The sequence below is a fragment of the Sciurus carolinensis genome, chromosome 2 (assembly GCF_902686445.1).
Source record: "Sciurus carolinensis chromosome 2, mSciCar1.2, whole genome shotgun sequence".
NCBI classification, from domain to species: Eukaryota; Metazoa; Chordata; class Mammalia; order Rodentia; family Sciuridae; genus Sciurus; species Sciurus carolinensis.
In genome coordinates, this window is record NC_062214.1 from 50,944,767 (window position 1) to 50,965,088 (window position 20,322).

Genomic DNA, 20,322 nt, shown 5'->3' on the forward strand with positions numbered 1-20,322 from the left:
GAAAATCAGAACATGGTTCCAAAAGTGGCATCCACATCCTCACCTATTCCCTTCTCGTTCTGTTGCTTGGGAAATGGGGAGGCTGAGATCAGAGACACTGCTCTCTGGGCAGAGGTGGTCTCAAGCATACTGGGGCAGCACGTCCTTAAGCTGGTGTTCCGGTCTAATTCCTAATGGTACAGAGGAGGAAACTGAAGCTCCTGGGGAGGAATGAATACATCCTGAGTCAAAAAAACAAAACAAAAACAAAAACAAAAAAACCCAAAACTTAAAAGGCTTAATCAGAGAGAACAAAAAGGAAATACATGTCCTGTGCTCACACCTGGGGTGTGAGGCCAGGGCAGTGAGGAAGAATGAGCAGTGGGGGTAGAAAGGAGACGAGACCCCTGGCAGTGACATGTCTCAGAGACTAAGGTGGAAGACACTTCCATGGTGCCATAGGCAGAGATGTAGGGGACAGCACCATCCTGAGAGAGGAGAATTTGCACAGGGCCTCCATTGGGGCATTTCTGAGGCCGTTGTGGTCATCAGAGTTGTCCCCATACAGAGGCAGGTGCTGAAGCCTCTGCTGCTGCAGGGGGCAGGGGAACGATGTGGAGAATGAGTTGGCTTCTTGTGGGGAACTGTCCTTCTCTGGGCCCTTGAGAAGCCTCCCTGTGAGCAGGGGAGGTGGGCCACATAGTACCTGGGAGGTGTGGGGAAGCGGAGAAGGGGAGGAGAGGGGAGGATGTTTTCCAATGTGGAAGTAGGCAAGGGCTCACTGGTACAAGTGGTGGGTGGGCCTTCAGATGGTGGCAGGTCTCATCCTCTGAGGCAGGTGTGAAAGGAGTGGAGGGGACCCTCCATCTGGATTAACTTGATTGGTGCTCATGACTAGTGAGCCTTGCCTCTGCACCAGGGCATGCGGGTCTTCTTCCAGGTGTCTCGTGAGTATCTTAACTGTCTTCACAGCTATGCTGTGAAATAGGTGTTATAAGCCCATTTTGCAGGTGACAAGACTGAGACTAAAGAGGTGGGTGGGCTAGGCGCAGTGGCTCATGCCTGTAATCAGGAAAATCATAAGTTGGAGGCCAGCCTGGGCAACTAAGAAAGGCACTGTCTCAAAATAAAAAACAAAAAGGACTGGGGATATAACTCAGTGGTAGAGCACCCCTGAGTTCAAGCCCTAGTACCAAAATAAATAAATAGATAGATGGGTGCATTGATTTTTTTAAAGTCCTAATTCCTGAGAATAGAGGTAGGAGTCTAATCCTACATTATTTGACTCATTTTGAAGCATAGGATAATAACTATCCAAAGCAGTATGGATTGTTTGTAGACTTGACTTTATGGCTTTGGAAAAGACACTTAATTTTTTTAGAACTCAGTTTCCTCATGCATGACTTAAGCAGGACAATTTTTTCCAGATTTGGTCTGAGCAAAGCAGAGCAAGGCAGGTTCTTTTTGCCTACAATGCAGACCCTCTATGCCAATCATGATGGTTTTATTGGCATATGCAAGAGGACGTAGTGAGGCTGGATGGGACAAAATGCCTATGGTCTGTAGTAGCAGCTAATGTGTCTTCTCTTCCCAGGCTGGCATGATCATAGACAATGGAGTCAAAACCACTGAGGCCTCTGCCAAGGACAAGCGGCCCTTCCTATCTATCATCTCAGCAAGGTAACGGGCCCTTGGGAAGACACACCCTCCACAGTGACCTCTCAGTTCAACTTCCTTCTCTTCCTCATTAGTCCTTCATTCATTCTCCAAGTGTCTGTCAGGAGCTTTCAATGGGCTGGGCATTGAACTAACTGCTGGAGGCACTGTGGTGAAAATCAGAGCAGGGCAAAGTCTGAATTAGAAGTTAGGCTATAGTAGCCAAAAGGAGATGGAAATTCTGAGAAGTTTCTTAATCCCCCACCAAAGCCAATACCTGGCAATTCAACAGGAGTGGCCAGAGTTATGGCAGATGGGGCTGGAATAAAAAAGTAAAAAGAAAAGGGAAGAATTTCACTGCAAATTAAACAAATATGCAGACCATGCCTATAAGTCAACCTGGAACTTGGCTGAAAGCTAGGACTACTTTTAAAAGGTGCTGCCAAAACCTCAGGTCATTAGCAAAACTGGTACCCTTTTAAGGGTCTAAGTTGTTTGGTCCCCATCAAAAGTGGACAACACTAGTAACACGATAATGTCCACAGGACACCAGGCACCAATGTGCATTCATGCTCAGTATTGCATTTTATAGCTAAGAAGTGCCAAAATAAGCACTAGTTCAAGGTTGCCCACCAGTTAGTGGGAGAGGTGAGTGTGTGACTCTTCTTCCAGGCCACAGGGGCTGCATTGCATGCCTGACTGGGACTGGATGTCTAAACTTTCCTCTGTGATTTGATCCCACTATGGGACAGCTCTTCAGTGGTGCTGATGGATGAGAAAAGTGATGTTTGCATCTGCCTGGAGTTGGGTCCTAGAGAAAAACCCACTTGTCTCTCTGTGATAGGCTCAGAAAGTTCATCCCAGAACCCAGGCAATGCTGATCAGTGTCTGTTTAGTCAGTCCTGTCTGGCACCATGAGTAGAGAGGAGCTCACGGAGCCCAGAAGGGAGTCAGTACAGGAGAGCCTCCCAACACCCTGTGTCTGTCCCATGTATTCCAGATACAGCCCTCACCAGGATGCCGACCCACTGAAGCCCCGGGAGCCAGCCATCATCAAGCACTTCACAGCCTACAAGAATCAAGACCATGGGGCCTGGCTGCGTGGTGGGGACGTTTGGCTGGACAGTTGCCAGTGAGTTATGAGTGATGTGTGGCATTGGCACAAAGAGGGCATGAGTGTCCTCCCCAAAACTGGAGTGTGAACAAGTCAGAGAGAAAAAACAAGACATATCAACCTCTGGCCTTCTGGTCTCCCAACCAGGCAGAGGCATTAGATGGCAGCAGGCAATGATCAGAAAAAATTAAAAATCAAAACCTAAAAACAGCATATTGCCTTCAACTCACAGTTCCAGGTGCTGTCACGATTTTTCTCTGAATTGTCACTGGCTTCTCTCTCTCAAGGTCACACAGCCAGCCAACTAAGAGAAAGAAGAAGGAAGCCAGAATATTCAAGGCACCTACTATGTGCCAAAGCCTTGGTTGCATTTCTTTCTTACCATAGTTCTCAAGGGTGCAAATTACTATCTCCATTTTAAAGATGGTGAACTAGGCTGTTATTGTGAATTTCCCAGCATCATACAACTAGTAAATGATCAAACCAGGACTCAACACTCCAAGTCTTTGGACTCTAAGACCCAGTGAAAAAAAGTTAGGAACACTGAGTTCTGAGATAAAGTCCCCATGTAAAGCCACTGGCCACATTGGACAAAGACCAGAAAGGACAGTAGCTGAGCTGGTATTTATTTTATAGGAGAACTATGAAGTGTTCTCTTTGTTTGACTTTTGTGCTAAAAATGGGAGATCAAAGCCATTGGAGAGGTTGAAGCAGGAGGATTGCGAGTTTGAGCCCAGCCTTAGCAATTTAGCAAGATACTAAGCAACTTAGAGAGAGGCCCTGTCTCAAAATAAAGAATAGAAAGGGCTGAGGGTATAGCTCAGTGGTTGAGCATCCCTGGGTTCAATCTCCAGTACCAAAGAAAAGGGGAATGGGGGTGTCAGAAACTCTGTATAGGAGATAAATGCAAAGGAAATCAAAGGACACAAAAAGCATGCAAAGAGGGAAACGGACCCTAAATTGACAGAGGGTGGGAAACAGGCTGCTCAGAAAAGCAAAGAGCCAGGGAGAAGCTGACTCTGGGGTGGAAGAGGCAGTGAGTGCCAGGCACACCCTGGAAGATGTCCTGGGAGATAGGATTGCTGCCAAGAGATGGAAGGACCTTTGCCCCTCATAAAGAAAGAGAAGTAATTCATTTTGAAAAAAGGGGAAGGGAAAGAAGAGAGCCAATTCTGGATTTCTGGGGAAGAGGGGGAAGGCTTGTTCTGACTGGTTTTAACGAGTACGTTGTATAGCCATGGGCATATTTCAGTTCAGAAGAAGAGAGAACTTTCTTATAATATGGAATACTACTCAATGAAATAAGTTGTTTAGCCCTAAAGCAAAAGCCAATGACACTTGAGAAGGACACAATGTAGGAGGCAAGTAGAGGCCTTGGTAGAAAAGAAACTAGATGGCATCAGTGCTGAAATTCCCTGCAAATGTCCAGAGAATTTGTTTGTTCTGATTTCTTGGGCATTTCAGAGTTTAGGTCCCTATAGAGACAGACTTGGGGCAGCAAGAAAAATGTGGCGATTTCCTGCCTGAGGGGGTGTATCTTCTAATGCTTCATAGACTCATTCCAGGGAAGCCCAGCACTGGACTGGCACCAAGGCTGCAGTCCCACAGTGTGTGTGGCCAGGGACCGACAGCAGATGAGGGTCCCTTTTGAGGACTTTTGTGGCCTTTTCAGGAAGATCACTGTAGTGACCACTGGATGCAGGCACAGATGGGAGGGGGTTCTCCTGGAGGTGGGAAAGCCAGTGGAAATACTACCATAATAATGCTGATGAGAAAGGATTATAGATAATGAGAACTGAGCCTTTGGAATGGTGAGCATGCTTGCATAGAAGATCGTTGCATCATTTTAGACCTACTGAGTTTGAGATGCGTGTGAAATAGTAGAAATGCCGTGAATTTTGGAAGCGTAAGTGGGAAGAGTGATTGATTATAGAATTGCCAGTGTTCTGGTGGGGATACAAACTGTGAGTCTTTCTCCAGGGACGCAGTAAAGAATGAAGGAACTACAGGAGTGCAGGGTGTTGGGTGGCGATGATGTGGAAAAGCTCAGGGGCCAGTTCACATCTGGGAGACAAGAATCAAGAAAGTGTAGAAATGAACTGGAAAGCATGATGCTCTGGAAAATGGGTCTTGAATAAATAATTTCAACTGGATAAATCTCCAAAGAGGAGGAAGTGTATGTGTCCTGAAAGAAAGTACTCAGAGGATGAAAAAGTGCATCCTCAAGGGTCACATGTTTAGTCAAGGATCACATGTTTTCTCTAGTATGTGGGAGCCAGAAAATAAAAACAGAAGAAAGGTGTGTGTGTGGTGGGGAGTGTCTCATGAAAATCGAAGGGAGATGAGTAGAGTAGAGGAAAGGGACCAGGAGGAGGGAGGAGGGGAAGGAAAGGAGAAATACTGAGGAACAATATTGGCCAAATTGTATTATTATATTGTGTGCGTGAACAAATATGTAACAGCAAATCCCACCATCTTGTACGACTATAATGCACCAATGAAAAATGTGGGAAAAATTAAAAACCCACTACTCAGTAAAATAAAAATGAATAAATACAGTGTACTTGGGAACCTGAGAGCATTCAAGCCACCAGAACCAGCCTGAATTGACTAAAGCAGAAGGAAACATGGACTCACCAGGGCCTTAAATGCAGGGTAAGACTTGGGTTTAGGTGTATAGGTGACATGAAGCCACTGCAGGTGTAAGAAGCAGAGTGCGATTGGTGAGAATGGCACTTTGAGAAGGTGAGCCTGGCAGGATGTACAGGACAGGTGGAAGGAGCAGGACAGGGGGTCCATTGACATCTGCCTCAGGACTGAGGACTTGAAGGCAGCATATACCCAAGGCTCAGTTCAGGTTCTGTATGATCTTTGGTCAGTTGAGACCAGACTCCCTCCAGAAGCATGATCACCTTGACACTTAAAAAGGGCAGAGTGAAAAGGGAGCAGAGGAGGTGACCACAGTGCAATCCCAAAATTTCTTCGTGCTTTTCTCAGGACCAGCATCTGTCTGACTTCCAAGAACTTGGAATTTAGTTTTTGTGCTACTGTGACTGAAACAGTGGTGAGGATGGCAAGTCACATACCTCATCTTTCCCCAGTGCTGACCCTGAGAGTGGGAAAGCACACCAGATTCTCTTGGCTAAATCCCCCATTAAGCCTGGAATTGCAGATGGCGGTGGGCTGGGGAGGGAGGCTTATGGAACTCAGCCTGCATGTGGCTTATGCCCTTGAATGTTGAGACCACTAGGGTCACTGTTTTCTCTTTGGACTCAGAGACAGAGTGGGAGGGGATTCAGACTATCCCCTTTGCAGAGCGTAGAATCACTATTCCCTCTACAAAGTCAAACTGTATCCACAGAGTAGGGTCCTTCTCTCCATGACTTTGCTCAAGGAGCACACCTTGACTATCTGTTCTTGTCTTCAGGTTTGCTGACAATGGCATCGGCCTGACCCTGGCCAGGTAAGAACATCTGCCGTTGTGCTTGGTCCTCTGTGGGAGTTTTTCTCTGGACTTCTCACCACAAACATCTTCTCTCTACAGTGGTGGAACATTCCCATATGATGATGGCTCCAAGCAGGAGATAAAGAACAGCTTGTTCGTTGGTGAGAGTGGCAACGTGGGGACAGAAATGATGGACAACAGAATCTGGGGCCCTGGAGGCTTGGACCACAGTGGAAGAACCCTCCCTATTGGCCAGTAGGTTTGCAACTGTGGTAGTTGCCTGGTTTTGTGTGGTTTAACCTAAGTGACCACAGTGGAAGGAAGAAATCAGTGGGTGATTTCTCTGGGTTGACTATGAATTCTTCTGTCCAGAGAAATCCCTGAAATGATTGAGATTAGCAATTGAGAGGTGGAATCTGGATCAGGGAGACAGAAGTCAATAACATTGAATTTGAATCTACAGGGTGGCAGGGCCATCAGAACACATAATATGGCCCTAGTCTATGTTAATGAGAATATTGTATCCATAATGAGGGACTGTGGGTCCTGGTCCTCTCCAATAGCAGGCTCACTTGGAATGTTTTATTCATTTCTGAGGATGAGAGAGTGACAGAGGACTCTAACAGGAGAATAAACAGGAGGGTGACAAAACCCACAGCCATGTCTCATGTAGATTGGAATCTTCAACCAGGAGATGGGATCATCTTTGGGTGGACACATTCTCACTGCTGCCATGTGCATAAGATAAGGCAAGTTTTACCAGGGCCTTGAGGATTAGAACCGATTTAGTTCAGAAAATACTTTGCTAGCCATCAGATTTACTCAACAACAAAATAGCAGGGCTGTCCTGAAAAGTCAGGAGCTCTGTTGCTCCTGACTGGAGGAGATCAAATGAAGGTTGGGTGACGACTAGGTGGCTGGGGAGTGAAGTCAGTGGCGTTCAGAGCTGATGAGCCAACAGAGCAATGTACTCAGTCAGTTCCTTGGAAATCACAGCCTGGGTGAATGGGGAAGATTCCTTCCCCTTCTGCTTGCTGTTTCTGCCAAGATGTGAATTCAAGCCAGAGAGGAAGACTCTAAGCTCACCAGCAGTGCTGTGGTCCTTGTGTTCCCAGTGATAAAATCAGCCCTTCTTTTCTCCCTGTTTTTTCCCTAAGGAAATATAATTCCTGCTGCTAGAGCAGGACACAAAATAGATACAGACCTAAAATATCGCAACTGATTGGAGGTGCATATTGTAAGGGACTTTGCAAAGGCAGATCCTGGTCTCCTGGGGTGTGAGCCAATGAGAAGTCCTTGCTTCTATCTCACTTAAGAGATAGCGCAATCCCTTCCATCACTTTTCATAAGTGACTCTGGGTCTGCATATTTAGGGTTTCATTGCAGAGGGTTCCCAGCTTCCTAGAGGAGGAATGTTCTGAGTCCAGAGATGGTCTTGTTTATGGATGTCTAAGGGCTCTGTCAGATTCAGGAAGGTTCCCCACACTGCATTTCAAAGCAGGAACCTGGGACTGTGCAGTCCCAATCACAATGGATTCATCCTGAATAGAACTGTGTTAGAGTCTGAAGGTAAAGGAAGCACACAATTTAAGCTTAGAGCTAGCAAGAATGGGCTGACCCTAAAATACCTTAAATGGAAAAATGCATGGAACCATTCCATGAGAACCAAGATTCAAGGTGATGGTATTAATAAGTTATAAATGTAAATATATAAAAATACAAGGAGTTTGTGGTGTCCATTCAAGGAAAGTTGCCAAGATTGATGTGAGCAGGAACTTTCTTCCAGAGTCATGTTGGAATGGAGGGGACCCAAGGTGGGAGACTGGGGACAGCTGTCTTCCAAGGGACAGAGCCATATCTGTTTTCTTTTCCTTCTTCCCACCTTTTTTATGTTTCCTTTGGGGAAGAAAAGATCCTGACCCAGAAGAAGAGATACCAGTATAAGCACTCTGTTGGACTTGAAGGCCCAAGTCCCAGTAAAAGCCACCAGGAAGTTCATTCAGTCCCTCATGGGCCCTGGCTCCCTATAATCTGCTCAGGAGTCTGAGGCAAATGGGAGCAGCACCTCTGAGCAACCTCCTCCCTGCCAGGTCAAGGCAGTTTCTAAGTCCCTTGTTCTTCTCCAGTTACTCTCACCTCCTTTCTCCTGCCTTCCAGGTGTCAGAACTTCTTGGGACCCTCTGTCACTCTATAGTCTTGCTTCTCAGCAAGGGCTGCCTTTCTTTTGGGGATGCTTAGAAAATTGCATTGCAAATATTTTCATCACTTTCCATTCTGTGTCTTCCTTTCCCCTAAATTTCCCAGAACCAGTACATTGCCAATTGAAAGGCTTACTCACAAGGAGAAACTTCTGAGTCTTAATCTGATTACATTGTTATAGCAACTAAAACTAAGGCGATAATGACTAACAGTACTCCCCTCCCAGGGGACATAATATTGGCACCCTCCAGTAGCATTTACAGTATTTACCCGATCATTCTTCTTATGATGGAAAAGTTGGGGGAAATGTTTGAATAGAAGATCTTCCCCCAAACCTCATGTCAGCAACTAAACATTCATTTATTCATCCATCCAAGATCCATCCACTCACCCATCCTTTCACCTATCCATCCATTCATGTATCCATACATCCATCCATACATACATCCACCAATCTGTCTGTCCATCCACTCATCCATCCCACCCAACCATCACCCATCCACCTATCCATTCATTCATTCATCCATCCATCAGTTCATCCATCTGTCCACCCATTCCTTCATCCAGCAATCATTCATTAACACTTGCTGTGTCAATACATGCTCTCTCAGTGAATTAATTAATGAATCAATAATGATTTGGGGTGGGGATAATTGCTGGAGATAGAGACCAGGAATGGTTTTACCCAGAAAGTCCTGCCATCCTCCTCAGAAGAGACAAACATGACATTTAAACTGATGCCTGACTTCCTAACTCCATAGGAATTTTCCAATTAGAGGAATCCAGTTCTACGATGGCCCCATCAACATCCAGAACTGCACCTTTCGAAAGTTTGCTGCCCTGGAGGGCCGGCACACTAGCGCCCTGGCCTTCCGCCTGAACAACGCCTGGCAGAGCTGCCCTCACAACAACGTGACCAACATTGCCTTTGAGGATGTCCCGGTGAGTGAGGTGCCAGGGCAGCCTCCTGGCCAACCCAGACTTTGGATGGTGATTCACAAGTCCCCCAGGGCTTGGAGATTGAGTTGTTACCACCACCACAGGGGTTGAATAACCTCCTCCAAGTAGGCTGGGCCATGTCCCAGTTAGTTCTATGTCCAAACTGGAAAAGTACAAGCATAGTTTGTCCCACAGGTCAAGTCTGGGTAAGTACCCGCTTGCCCTCCCTGATTGGAACCCTCTCTCACCTCGGCAGGAACTATAGTCTGAACTCAGGGTTCTGAGGCTGGTCCCCCAAGGCTTCAACATACTTGCTCTGGTGACCAGGTCACCTGAGTTGGCATGAATAATCTAAACCACAGCAGTTTCCGAAGGAAGTTTTGCCAAAGATGTTCTGTTTAATCTCACCCTGAGAGTAAATTGTAAACAGAGTATGCTCTGGTCATAGCAGAGCTGGCAAACCAGGAGTGAAGGGTGAGGAGATCAGAACAGGGCTGCTGGTGACAGCAGGCAGGTCCAGACCTCCTGGCACATTTTCTTTGGGTTGTGGATTCCCAGGCCTTTCCCTCCTACCCCTCCTTCTCTTCCCTGCGCCTGCCTCTTCCTGTCTACCACTGACAACTGGCAGGCTGAGGGAAAAGATGTGAAACTTAAGTTACTTAATTTTTTCACTCAGGCCACTGAGGGCCTGAAAGAGGTGACTTGTAGAAATCTTGAAGGGTTTGTGCTGCAGGACTGTGTCCCAGAAACACACCACACACTCAGCACACTCAACCTTTACACATAAGCACACCCAATGTGTCTGGACACATCCGGCACAAACATCCACCATCACTCCTCTCTCTCTCTCTCTCTCTCAATCACTCACACACACACACACACACACACACACACACACACACCCACCTCTCTCTCATTGCTAGCCCCATCTGTGCAGTCTGTTCAGCCTGGGTATCAGACCCATCTCCGAGGTCACCATGGAAACCAGCCTTCCAGTGAGCAGAGGCCAAAGTTACATGCTGGATCTGGGAGTGAGGCATGGTGAACTTTGGCTGTTCTTCCGGCTCCATCACAGAGGTCAGCCATGTGGTTTCCTACAGTGCCCAAGAGCATCTTTGGTTTGGCTGGTTTGTAATGTCAGCGGAAATCGGAAACTTCGCCCTGGCCTGATGACGGCTACAGCTTCCCTTCACCTTCTGGCCCAGCCTAATTTTCCTGGGTTCTGTTCAGATTACTTCCAGAGTGTTCTTCGGAGAGCCCGGGCCCTGGTTCAACCAGCTGGACATGGATGGGGATAAGACGTCCGTATTCCATGACGTCGATGGCTCCGTGTCTGAGTACCCTGGCTCCTACCTTACCAAGGATGACAACTGGCTGGTCCGGCATCCAGACTGCATCAATGTTCCCGACTGGAGAGGGGCCATCTGCAGCGGACGCTATGCACAGGTGGGAACGCCCCCTGGGGTGGGTCACTCCCTCACTCACTCATGCAATACCCACTCAGTGAGTGCCTGCTATATGACCAGCTTTGTGTTGGACCAAAAAGAGACAGAATTCTGTTTTTCTTTTTCTTTCTTACTTTTTATTTATGCCCCCACCCAGTAGAATTTTCACAGACTCAAAGTTGAAACACTGTAGCAGAATGCTTAGAAGTAGGGTTAAATGTTTAGATTCAAGTAAGGCTCCAGCACTTACTATGTGATGGTGAGCAAATTGCTTCTACTCTTGGAGCCTCAGCTTCCTCATCTGTACGATTAGGATAATGGTTGAACCTCCTTAATGAGATATTAATGCTTCATCAACCCTGTTCAATAGAAATATAGTGCAAACTGGGTGTGGTAGCACATGCCAGTAATCCCAGTGACCAGGATTGCAGCCTATACAATTTAGCAAGACCCTGTGTCAAAAAAAAAAAAAAAAGTTTAGAGATATAGCTCAGTGGTAAAGCACACCTAGGTTCAATCCTCAGTATTGAAAATAATAAAGAAATAAGATAAAGTAATTTTAATAATAGTTTATGTAATTATACTCAAAATACTATCTCAGCATGTAATCAGCATAAAATTATTAATGAAATGCTTTACATTTTTTCTGTTCTAAGACTTCACAACCCAACATATATTTTATATTTATAGTTCACTCATTTGGGATGTCAATTGGCAACAAAGTAAAATGCAAGCATACCAAAACAATCAACTTGTGTTTAATGGAAAAAAATATTTTACATTGCTTTAGTTTTGACATTTAAATTAATTAAAATAAAATTTAAAAATCCAGTCCTGAGCCACACTGGCCTTATTTCCAAAACCAAATAGCCACATGTGGCCAGTGGCTACTATCAGGGACAGTACAGCCCTGGACAGCACTGGGAATGGAGTAGGACTGGAAGAGTGAGTTAGCCATGATTGTGGTATTATTACTGCCATGATTTAGATGAATGACTGATGAATGGATAAAGGAGGGAGTCTTGAGAAAATGAAAATTTATCAGATGAAGAGGGAAGCACAGTGAGCCAGGTAGTCCAGAGGGGAAGCAGATGTGTATGAATGAAGGAGCTGTCTCAAGACTATCCTATAAGGTCAGCATTTTTATCGCCACTACAGGTGTCAAGAATTGGGGCATTCAAGTATAGCTAAATGGCAGTTTGGGGGTTAAAGAGAGATAGGAGAGGGAGCTAGTGGCAGGCTGAGGGGAAAGGGCCACAGGGTCAAGATGGGCACAGGGTGCAGCTGGGGGAGCAGGGGCCAAAGATGGGTGGGGCTGGCATTAGCAGGAAGAGGGACCAGAGGAAGACAAGGGCAGGGGGCCGGGGGCAGGGGCAGGAAGGGGGATGTCCCTTTCTGAGAGAGATGGTGAAGTCATGCGTTGAGAATTCAGGGAGTGAGCCTAAGGAGGACGGCCTGCAGAGAGTGATAAAGATGCAGAAGAGCTGCTGGAGAGTGTGGAAAATGTTGGCAAGAGGCCTGTGGCAGGAGTGCCTGGTGGTGTTGAAAACCATTAGAGATTGGTGCTGGTACATCTGAAGAGGTATCTCTCTCCCAGGCCAAGGGGTTTTCTCAGCTGTGCTCAAGAACCCTGGGAGAGGCAGTGGAATGATCCAGGGCAAGGGTTCTGCTGTATGTGTGGGCAGGGTAAAGGCCAAGATGCTAATGGGGTCTAAGGAGGATAAGAAGGGAAGTGAAGTCAGAGGGGAGCTGATAGACAGAAATCCTGACCTGAATAATTGAAAGATGACCAAATCTTCCAACCATGTATCTACACTCTTGGTGATACACAGCATCACTGTTCTAAGACTTGGTATCCTGCTGGGTGCTGTAGCACACAACTGTAATTCCGGGCACTCAAGAGGCTGAGGCAGGAGGATCACAAGTTAAAGGCCAGCCTCAGCAACTTAGCAAGACCCTGTCTCAAAATAAAAAGTGAAAAGGGCTAAGGATGTAGCTCTGTGGTAGAGCACCCCTGGGTTAAATTCTCAGAATAGGGGGAAAAAAAAAAAAAAACAAGAAAGAAAAAACTTCGTATCCTATGTGAGGCCTCGATTTTCTTTCCCTCCCTTTCTTTCTCACACATTGCTTGTCTCTGTAGAAAAGTGCTGATTATCAGTTTCATAACTGAAACTGGTTATTATTACTAATAATCATCCCCCCTTCATGTTATAGCTTAGAACATGCTTTAATAACTGAGTATGGTGGTACATGCCTGTAATCCTGGCTACTTGGGAGCCTGAGGCAGGAGGATCACAAGTTTGAGGCTAGCCTAGGCAATTTAGCAAGGCCTTGTCTCAAAACAAAAAAAACAAAAAGGGCCAGGGATGCAGCTCAGTGGTAGACCACTAGTCTAACATGCACAGGGCCCTGGTCTAATCCTAGAATCATAAAAAAAAACCAAAAAGATTTTAATAGACTTTTTGCAGAGCTGGAATTTCTCTTTTTATCTTATTTATGATAAAATTAAGGGGGAAAATAACCCTTTCTTTCCAAAGGCATATGTCATTATACATTGTGTGATAGTCTCTCTTAACCACAGCTCTAGGGGTTGTGTTAGTCAGTTTTTTGTCACTGTGACAAAATACCTGAGAAAAAAAAATAAAAGGTGGAAAGATTTATTTTGGCTCATGGTTTCAGTCCATGGTTGTCTGACTCCATTGTTCTGGGCCTGAGGCAAGGCAGAACATAATGGCAGAAGGGTACAGCAGAGGAAAGCTGCTCACATCATGGCAACCAGGAAGCAGAGACAGAGGAAGGGGTTGGGGTCAAGAAATACCCTTCCAAGGCATGCTTCCAGTGACCTACTTCCTCCAACAAGACCCTGCCTCCTACATATTCCACCACCTCCCAATAGTCTGTTCAATGATGAACCCTTCAATGGATCAATCCAATGATGAGATAAGAACCCTCGTGATCCAATCACTTCCCAAAAGTTCCAGATCTGAACATACCGACTTTGGGGACCAAGAGTTCAATACATGAGCCTTTGAAGACATTTAGATTCACACCAAAATGGATGTCACCATATATGGTACTTGACATAAAATAGGACAATGTTTTAAACCAAGGCTGGTCCCTGGGATGGTATTGCTTTCAGTGCTTTTCTCTGAATGAGACACCATGCACTCATCCAGTGTGTACCGACACTCACATGGGCTGGCCACGGGGGCCAGACACTGAGAGTCGGAGGGAGAAGTAGAGCAACACACCCAGGTACACTCTCAAATGCAGGCAGAGCAACTGCCAATTAAACCTCAGTTGCATTTTCAACAGAACAAGAAAAATCTTTTCTTCCTTCTTCCTCTTTCCACATGTCCTTCCTTTTTCCAGAATTTGTCATCTGAATACTAAGCAAACTCCTCCCAAGTGCTCCTTAACAGAGCACTTTTTTGAAGATGCACAGAAAGCATTAGCTGGATTGCACAGTCTGGCTTGGGTTGCGTCCACCAGCAGAAAGAGATGTCCCCTTATTTGGCCTTACTTTCATTCAAGCTTTCTAAATAGGGCTCTGTGAAGAGAAAGTGCTTTTGAAACTGCTGTCTGTAGTCAGATGTTAACCAGACACTCTTGGAATAATCCCTTGTAATCGCCTCCTTGTGCATTTCCTTTTTGGGTTTTAAAAGATGTACATTCAAGCCTACAAGACCAGCAACCTGCGAATGAAGATTATCAAGAATGACTTCCCCACCCACCCTCTTTACCTGGAGGGGGCCCTCACCAGGAGCACCCATTACCAGCAGTACCAGCCAGTCATCACTCTGCAGAAGGGCTACACCATTCACTGGGACCAGACGGCACCCGCTGAGCTGGCCATCTGGCTTATCAACTTCAACAAGTGAGTGGGTGACCTGGGGACAGCTGCTCTGGCTAAGCACAAGACAGTGGTGACAAGGCTAGCCCATGTGATCCCTGAAGGAGGCATCAGAGAGTTCAGATTCTCCAGGAGTTAAGCCCCAACTGAGCATGGGTAACCTTGGCAGGGCATCTAACCTTAGTTCCTTCACTTTTGAGATGGGGATTGTATGACTCACCACAATGCAGAGAAGATGGAGTGAGATAATAAATGTGTGACAAGTATGTCACCCAGCAACTGCCATTACCAAGTGTTCCAGAAATGGCATAAATGAATATATATCACTGTTACCATTTCACAAAGAGGGAAATGCGGTTCTGTGAGGAAAACTGATTAGGCCGAGGGTATTAAAGTTCAAGTATTTGTGTATATTATTTCCTTGTCACACTATCCCTGTAAGACAGACATTTATCAGATGCAGAATACGAGACCTAGAAATAAAATGGGCCCTACGATGCTACTGGACCAGGAAGGGAATGAACCTAGGTCCCTCATATCCTGTGCTCTTGAACCACAGCCCAGTTCAAAGGATGCCTCTTTCTCAACCAAGTTCCACAGGGAGCATCCCTGGTGCAGGCCTTGGAGCCCACAGCCAGCCTATTCCTCCATCCTCACTGGCATCCACCATCTCTCCCTCTCCCCTTGAGCACTCAGGGACTCAGTCATTACCCATTACCACAGCAAGATCCTTTCAACATTCCCCATATAAGTATTCTTTGGTGTCTCTCTCCTGGGCACACCTTGGAGGGCCTGGACATCCTTGCTTGAAACCGTACTACTTCTGGTCCTAGGGGCGACTGGATTCGAGTGGGGTTGTGCTATCCACGAGGCACCACATTTTCCATCCTCTCAGATGTTCACAATCGCCTGCTGAAGCAAACATCCAAGACGGGCACCTTTGTGAGGACCTTGCAAATGGACAAAGTGGAGCAGAGCTATCCTGGCAGGAGCCACTATTACTGGGATGAGGACTCAGGGTAAGGAGGCTCCTGCTGGCTATAGGGAAGTGACTCATTCTCATTTTGTCCCCCTAGTCTTTCCCATAATCCTAAAAACAACCAGATTAATACCAGCTAATGTAGAACACTTTGCTATATGCTTTGATCCTGAGGCTGACAGCATCATCTGCTCATGATATTTTTAAAGCTGTCAAGTTTGGGAAGGAACTAAACACTATATTAAATATACTCGTGGATTGTGGAATTTACCCATTTCAAAAAAAAAAGTGAAGGCAGCAAATCAGAATTAAAAAAAAAATGGTGCATTATCCTAAAACACCCAGTTGCAACAGATGATAGTATATCTAATTCATAGATGGATAAAGACAGACAATTCTTTTTTTTTTTTTTTTTGGTACTGGGAATCAAACTCAGGGCCATAAGCTTGCAAGGCAAGCACTCTACCAGCTGAGCTATCTCCCCAGCCCTCATAGATGGATAAAGAAGACATAGAGAAAATAGGCGTAACTTGCTCCAAGACCTCAGCACAAACTTGGCATGGCTTGATTTGAACCCACAACTATCTGTATCCAAAGTCCCTTGCCCTTTTGTTAAACTACCCTAGGTTCTATTCAGCAGAGGTAAGAAGGAAATAGAGTATCTGTTCATGGTGACAAGGGAGCTATTTGTTCCCTTCCCTTAAATGGAAATTTAGTTTAATGACATAAAAAGAACAATACATCTTCAAGTGATGAAAATGATGATTGGAAACCCTTGAATAAGGGTAAAAAGGTAATTTATGGGTATTTTTCTATTCTCTTTTTTTTTTTTTGTGGGAAGAGAATATTAGGGATTGAACCCAAGAGTGGTCCACCACTGAGCTATACCCCCAGCCCCAGCCCTCTTTTAATTTCAAGACAGGGTCTTGCTAAGTTGCCAAGACTGGTCTTGAACTAACAGTCCTCCTGCCTTCAACCTCCCTTGTTGCTGGGTTCACAAGCATGCAGCATTGTACCTGGTCCATTTTTCTATTCTTATATTAAAGTTCATGAGAAGTAAATAGAAACCAGGTGTTGTTTTTTTAAAAAGATAGCTATAATACTATCCATTTGATGAAGGGAAAATTAAAATGTAAAAGTCAGAAGTACAAGGATAACGTTGGGGTTGAAGAACAATAAATAATGCCTTCCTTTCCTGCGCAAGTTCCAAAGCAACTGTAGGGCAGACCGGATGGCAGGTGAAGAGGATGCTTGGTTCTATTGAGGAAGTTACAGGAAGACAGAATTTCCCAACACTGTCCCCAGTTTTACCTACCAGGCTGGGGCAGCACCACACACAGTCACAGGCTCCCCAGATGGAGCCAAGTCCCCAAAATTTAGGGTATAGACCGGTAGAGCAGAGTGCTTATTCCCTATCGAGCGAATCATATGCCCCAAACCCACCAATCAGATGGGAAGAAGTAGACAAAGGATGGGTCCAGAAGTATCTAGAAAAATCTTTCCATATAAAAACTAGAGGAGGAGGAATTAAATATCCCACACACACCAGCAGAAAATATTATCATTAAAACAACAAATGTTAATGAGTCCCTGTGACATCATCCATGCATATTTTCTTCTTCTTTTAAGATCGTGGGAAATGGGATGCCGCAAAGATGTGACATTTTTTCCAGGGAAAACTGCCACTAAATGAATCAAACCTCTTTGATCAAAGCTTTTGGACTTTTTGTTTGTTTGTTTGTTTGGCGCTGGGGTTTGAACCCAGGGCCTTAGGCATGCTAGGCAAGCACTCTACCACTAAGCCATATCCCTAGCCCCTGATCAAAAATCATAGGTTTTTAAAACTGATTTGTCCCCTTGTCACCGTTAGGTAGGTTTTGCTGCATAATTTAACCTTTTTGTTAGTAGCTCAGAGTATCATTTTGCCTACTGTTTATTACATTGTGGTTTAATTCAGTGATGCCCTGGGGACTATAAGCTGGATAGAATGAGATTTGTTTCTTATGGAGAAGGGTTCAAATTCTTGGACTTTTTTCAGTGCCTGGGGCTGTGTTTAATCTTTTTTGCCTTACAACTTCTTTATTTCTTACCAGATTCAGAGTACCTACCCTCAGTAGCTATCTTCTAATCTATCATGAGCTAGGCTACTTGATTACCAGATTGTTTATAATTAGGGGTAAAAAAAAATAAGTAGGTTAAGAGTGAGGAGATTCCAAAATATGAAGCATATATGCTGTGGATTATCTGTAATTCAAGATTAAGAAAATACTCAAGAGGTTTTAGCTGTGTTCTGAACAAGTGAGTTTGCTAGATGTCACCCAAGTGGGCTATTACCAAATTATAAGCAAGCCCAGTTTCATGGACAGTGCTGCAACGTCATCTGATCATAGCCAGGATCTGGCCTGGGGCTTACTATCATCAGGGCCCATGCTCCTTCCTTGCCTCCCAGGGCCTTGCTGTTCAGGTCTGCCAACTTGAATACATCCAAGTTGCAGGCCAGGATTAGGGAAGGCAAATGCAGTTTTCAAAATAAGAAGAGTGGGCTAGATGTTCTTGTAGATTCCTCCCAATTCAGATAATCTGCTATATTCTGGCAATAATGTAGCTGATTATCCCTTGCTATATTTTGGCAATAATCTGCTGTATTCTGCATGCAGCTAAATCTTGTGAAAAACCTAGGGGCAAATCCCACTTCTGCCCCTCGGTCCCCTGGCATGGTTTCCGAAAGTATGTGAGAGCCCCTGCAAGATGTGACCATGGGAAGCCTGAGCTGCCCTCTTCCTAAACTGCTTAAAGGAAACTCACTCAACTTCCCACCTTCCCTTCTGGGCAGAGCAGGGAATGCATATGGTGCAGACTCTTGAGACCTCTATAGCCATTGGTTCTATTTTATTCAGGGATCACTTAATGCAAGAAACATAAAGTTTATTGATGTTAATGTCTGGAATCATGAAGCTACTCAGTAAACTCAAGTCAAATGAAGACCACCAGGGGGTAGGAGCAGGGAAGTACTGAGGAATGATATTGGCCAAATTATATTATTATATTGCGTGCATGAATGAATACATAACAACAAGTCCCATCATCATATACAACTATAATGCACCAATTTAAAAATGTGGGAAAAAAATGGAAGTCCTGCTGAGAGGAAATCACTCACTTTCTCATACATGAACCCACACACACACGTGCTTGGTCTTTTGTACCAGCTTCTTGCCTCAAGCATTTCTCTCTGGATTACTCAGGAGGTACATGGCCCAAGATGGCTACACCAGCCATAGTTCATGTGGACTTTCATTTCAAGGACCAACCAGTAGTGGCAAGACCCATTGAGTCTATTAATTCTAATTCACAAGAGGGAAACTCTTCTTGGTTGTTAGGTAGTCAGTAAACAGCTGTTCTGCAAGTCCATTGTGTGCCCTGATCTGACCAACAGTGGTGTATGGGGAGGTAGGAACCACAACATCATGACACAACCCAATGCCCAGGTCTTAATGTCTCATAGAGGGTCAACTCAGCAGAGGGTTGTGTGCTAGATGTCCACACCACATCTTCTGATGTGGGACTCAGCCAGAAAGCATTTTTCTGAACTAAAAGAATAATGATAATGAATCCCAAGTTAGTACTGTGGTTAAGCCATAATCTGACTTCCTGTAACACTGGGCCAGCTTCCTTCACAATAATTATTATTTTAAATAAATTCTAAAATAACTTTTGGAATAAATTATGATTTGGAGAAGAAAAGAGAGCTAGGAAGGGAGATAGCACTTCCTCACCAGGCACAATTATGGGATGGAAAATTCCAGCTCTGTCACTCCCCAGCTGTGTGGTCCTGAGCAAGTCACTTCACTTCTCAAGGCCACTTTCATCCTTTGGAAAGTCAGGATGATAACAGGACCCATTGGATAGGATTGAGGATTAAATAAGATCATTTATCAACTTATAATGTGCATGGCATAGAGTATATTGTCAAAATATAATAGCCATCATTATAGTTTTTCTTTTTCTTTCCTTTTTTTTTTTTTTTCCCAGTAGCAGCACCCAGGGGTGCTCTACTACTGAGCTATATTCCCAGCCCTTTTTATTTCTTATTTTGAGACCAGGTCTCACTAAGCTTCCAGGATGACCTTGAACTTGAGATCCTCTTGCTTCAGCTTCCTAAGTAGCAGAGATTACAGGCATGAGCCACTGTGCTCACCTCATTATTAAGTTTTTCTTTATATTTGCTTTTTATTTCTCTAATTGCATATGACCCTTTGGCAGTCATGGCTCCATTTTGTAAGGTCAACCAGGTCTCACCTCAGTGACCAGGACATGGTAAATGTCTTGGGTAGGGAGGAGGTACCAAATGCCCACATGAACATCTATGACACCTCCCATTTGCAGGCTGCTGTTCCTAAAGCTCAAAGCCCAGAATGAGAGGGAGAAGTTTGCCTTCTGCTCCGTGAAAGGCTGTGAGAGAATAAAGATCAAAGCTCTGATCCCCAAGAATGCAGGTGTGAGTGACTGCACAGCCACTGCCTACCCCAGGTTTGCAGAGAGGGCCGTAGTGGACGTGCCCCTGCCCAGGAAGCTCCTCGGCGCACAGCTGGTGAGTGGCAGAAGGCAGCCTGGGCCCTCCGTCTCTGTGGGCCCAGACTCAGTCAGGCTCCTTTCTGGACATCTGTCCTGCTCCAGGAACTGTTTCCTATTGTGGGAACAGGGGTCACCTGA

General features: G+C 45.2%; 1 protein-coding gene across 5 annotated transcripts in view; it reads left to right on the plus strand.

Annotated features, from left to right (window-relative positions):
* The window catches only part of Cemip (cell migration inducing hyaluronidase 1), a 175,975-nt gene that overhangs the window by 145,047 nt on the left and 10,606 nt on the right, over nucleotides 1–20,322 (plus strand). For all 5 annotated transcript variants that reach the window (XM_047542051.1, XM_047542054.1, XM_047542052.1 and 2 more), the window contains 9 exons: nucleotides 1,574–1,659; nucleotides 2,636–2,767; nucleotides 6,177–6,212; nucleotides 6,294–6,449; nucleotides 9,155–9,335; nucleotides 10,563–10,778; nucleotides 14,443–14,654; nucleotides 15,464–15,649; nucleotides 19,996–20,200. In XM_047542051.1, coding sequence (XP_047398007.1) covers nucleotides 1,574–1,659; nucleotides 2,636–2,767; nucleotides 6,177–6,212; nucleotides 6,294–6,449; nucleotides 9,155–9,335; nucleotides 10,563–10,778; nucleotides 14,443–14,654; nucleotides 15,464–15,649; nucleotides 19,996–20,200 — 1,410 coding nt within the window. The remainder of the gene's footprint in view (nucleotides 1–1,573; nucleotides 1,660–2,635; nucleotides 2,768–6,176; nucleotides 6,213–6,293; nucleotides 6,450–9,154; nucleotides 9,336–10,562; nucleotides 10,779–14,442; nucleotides 14,655–15,463; nucleotides 15,650–19,995; nucleotides 20,201–20,322) is intronic.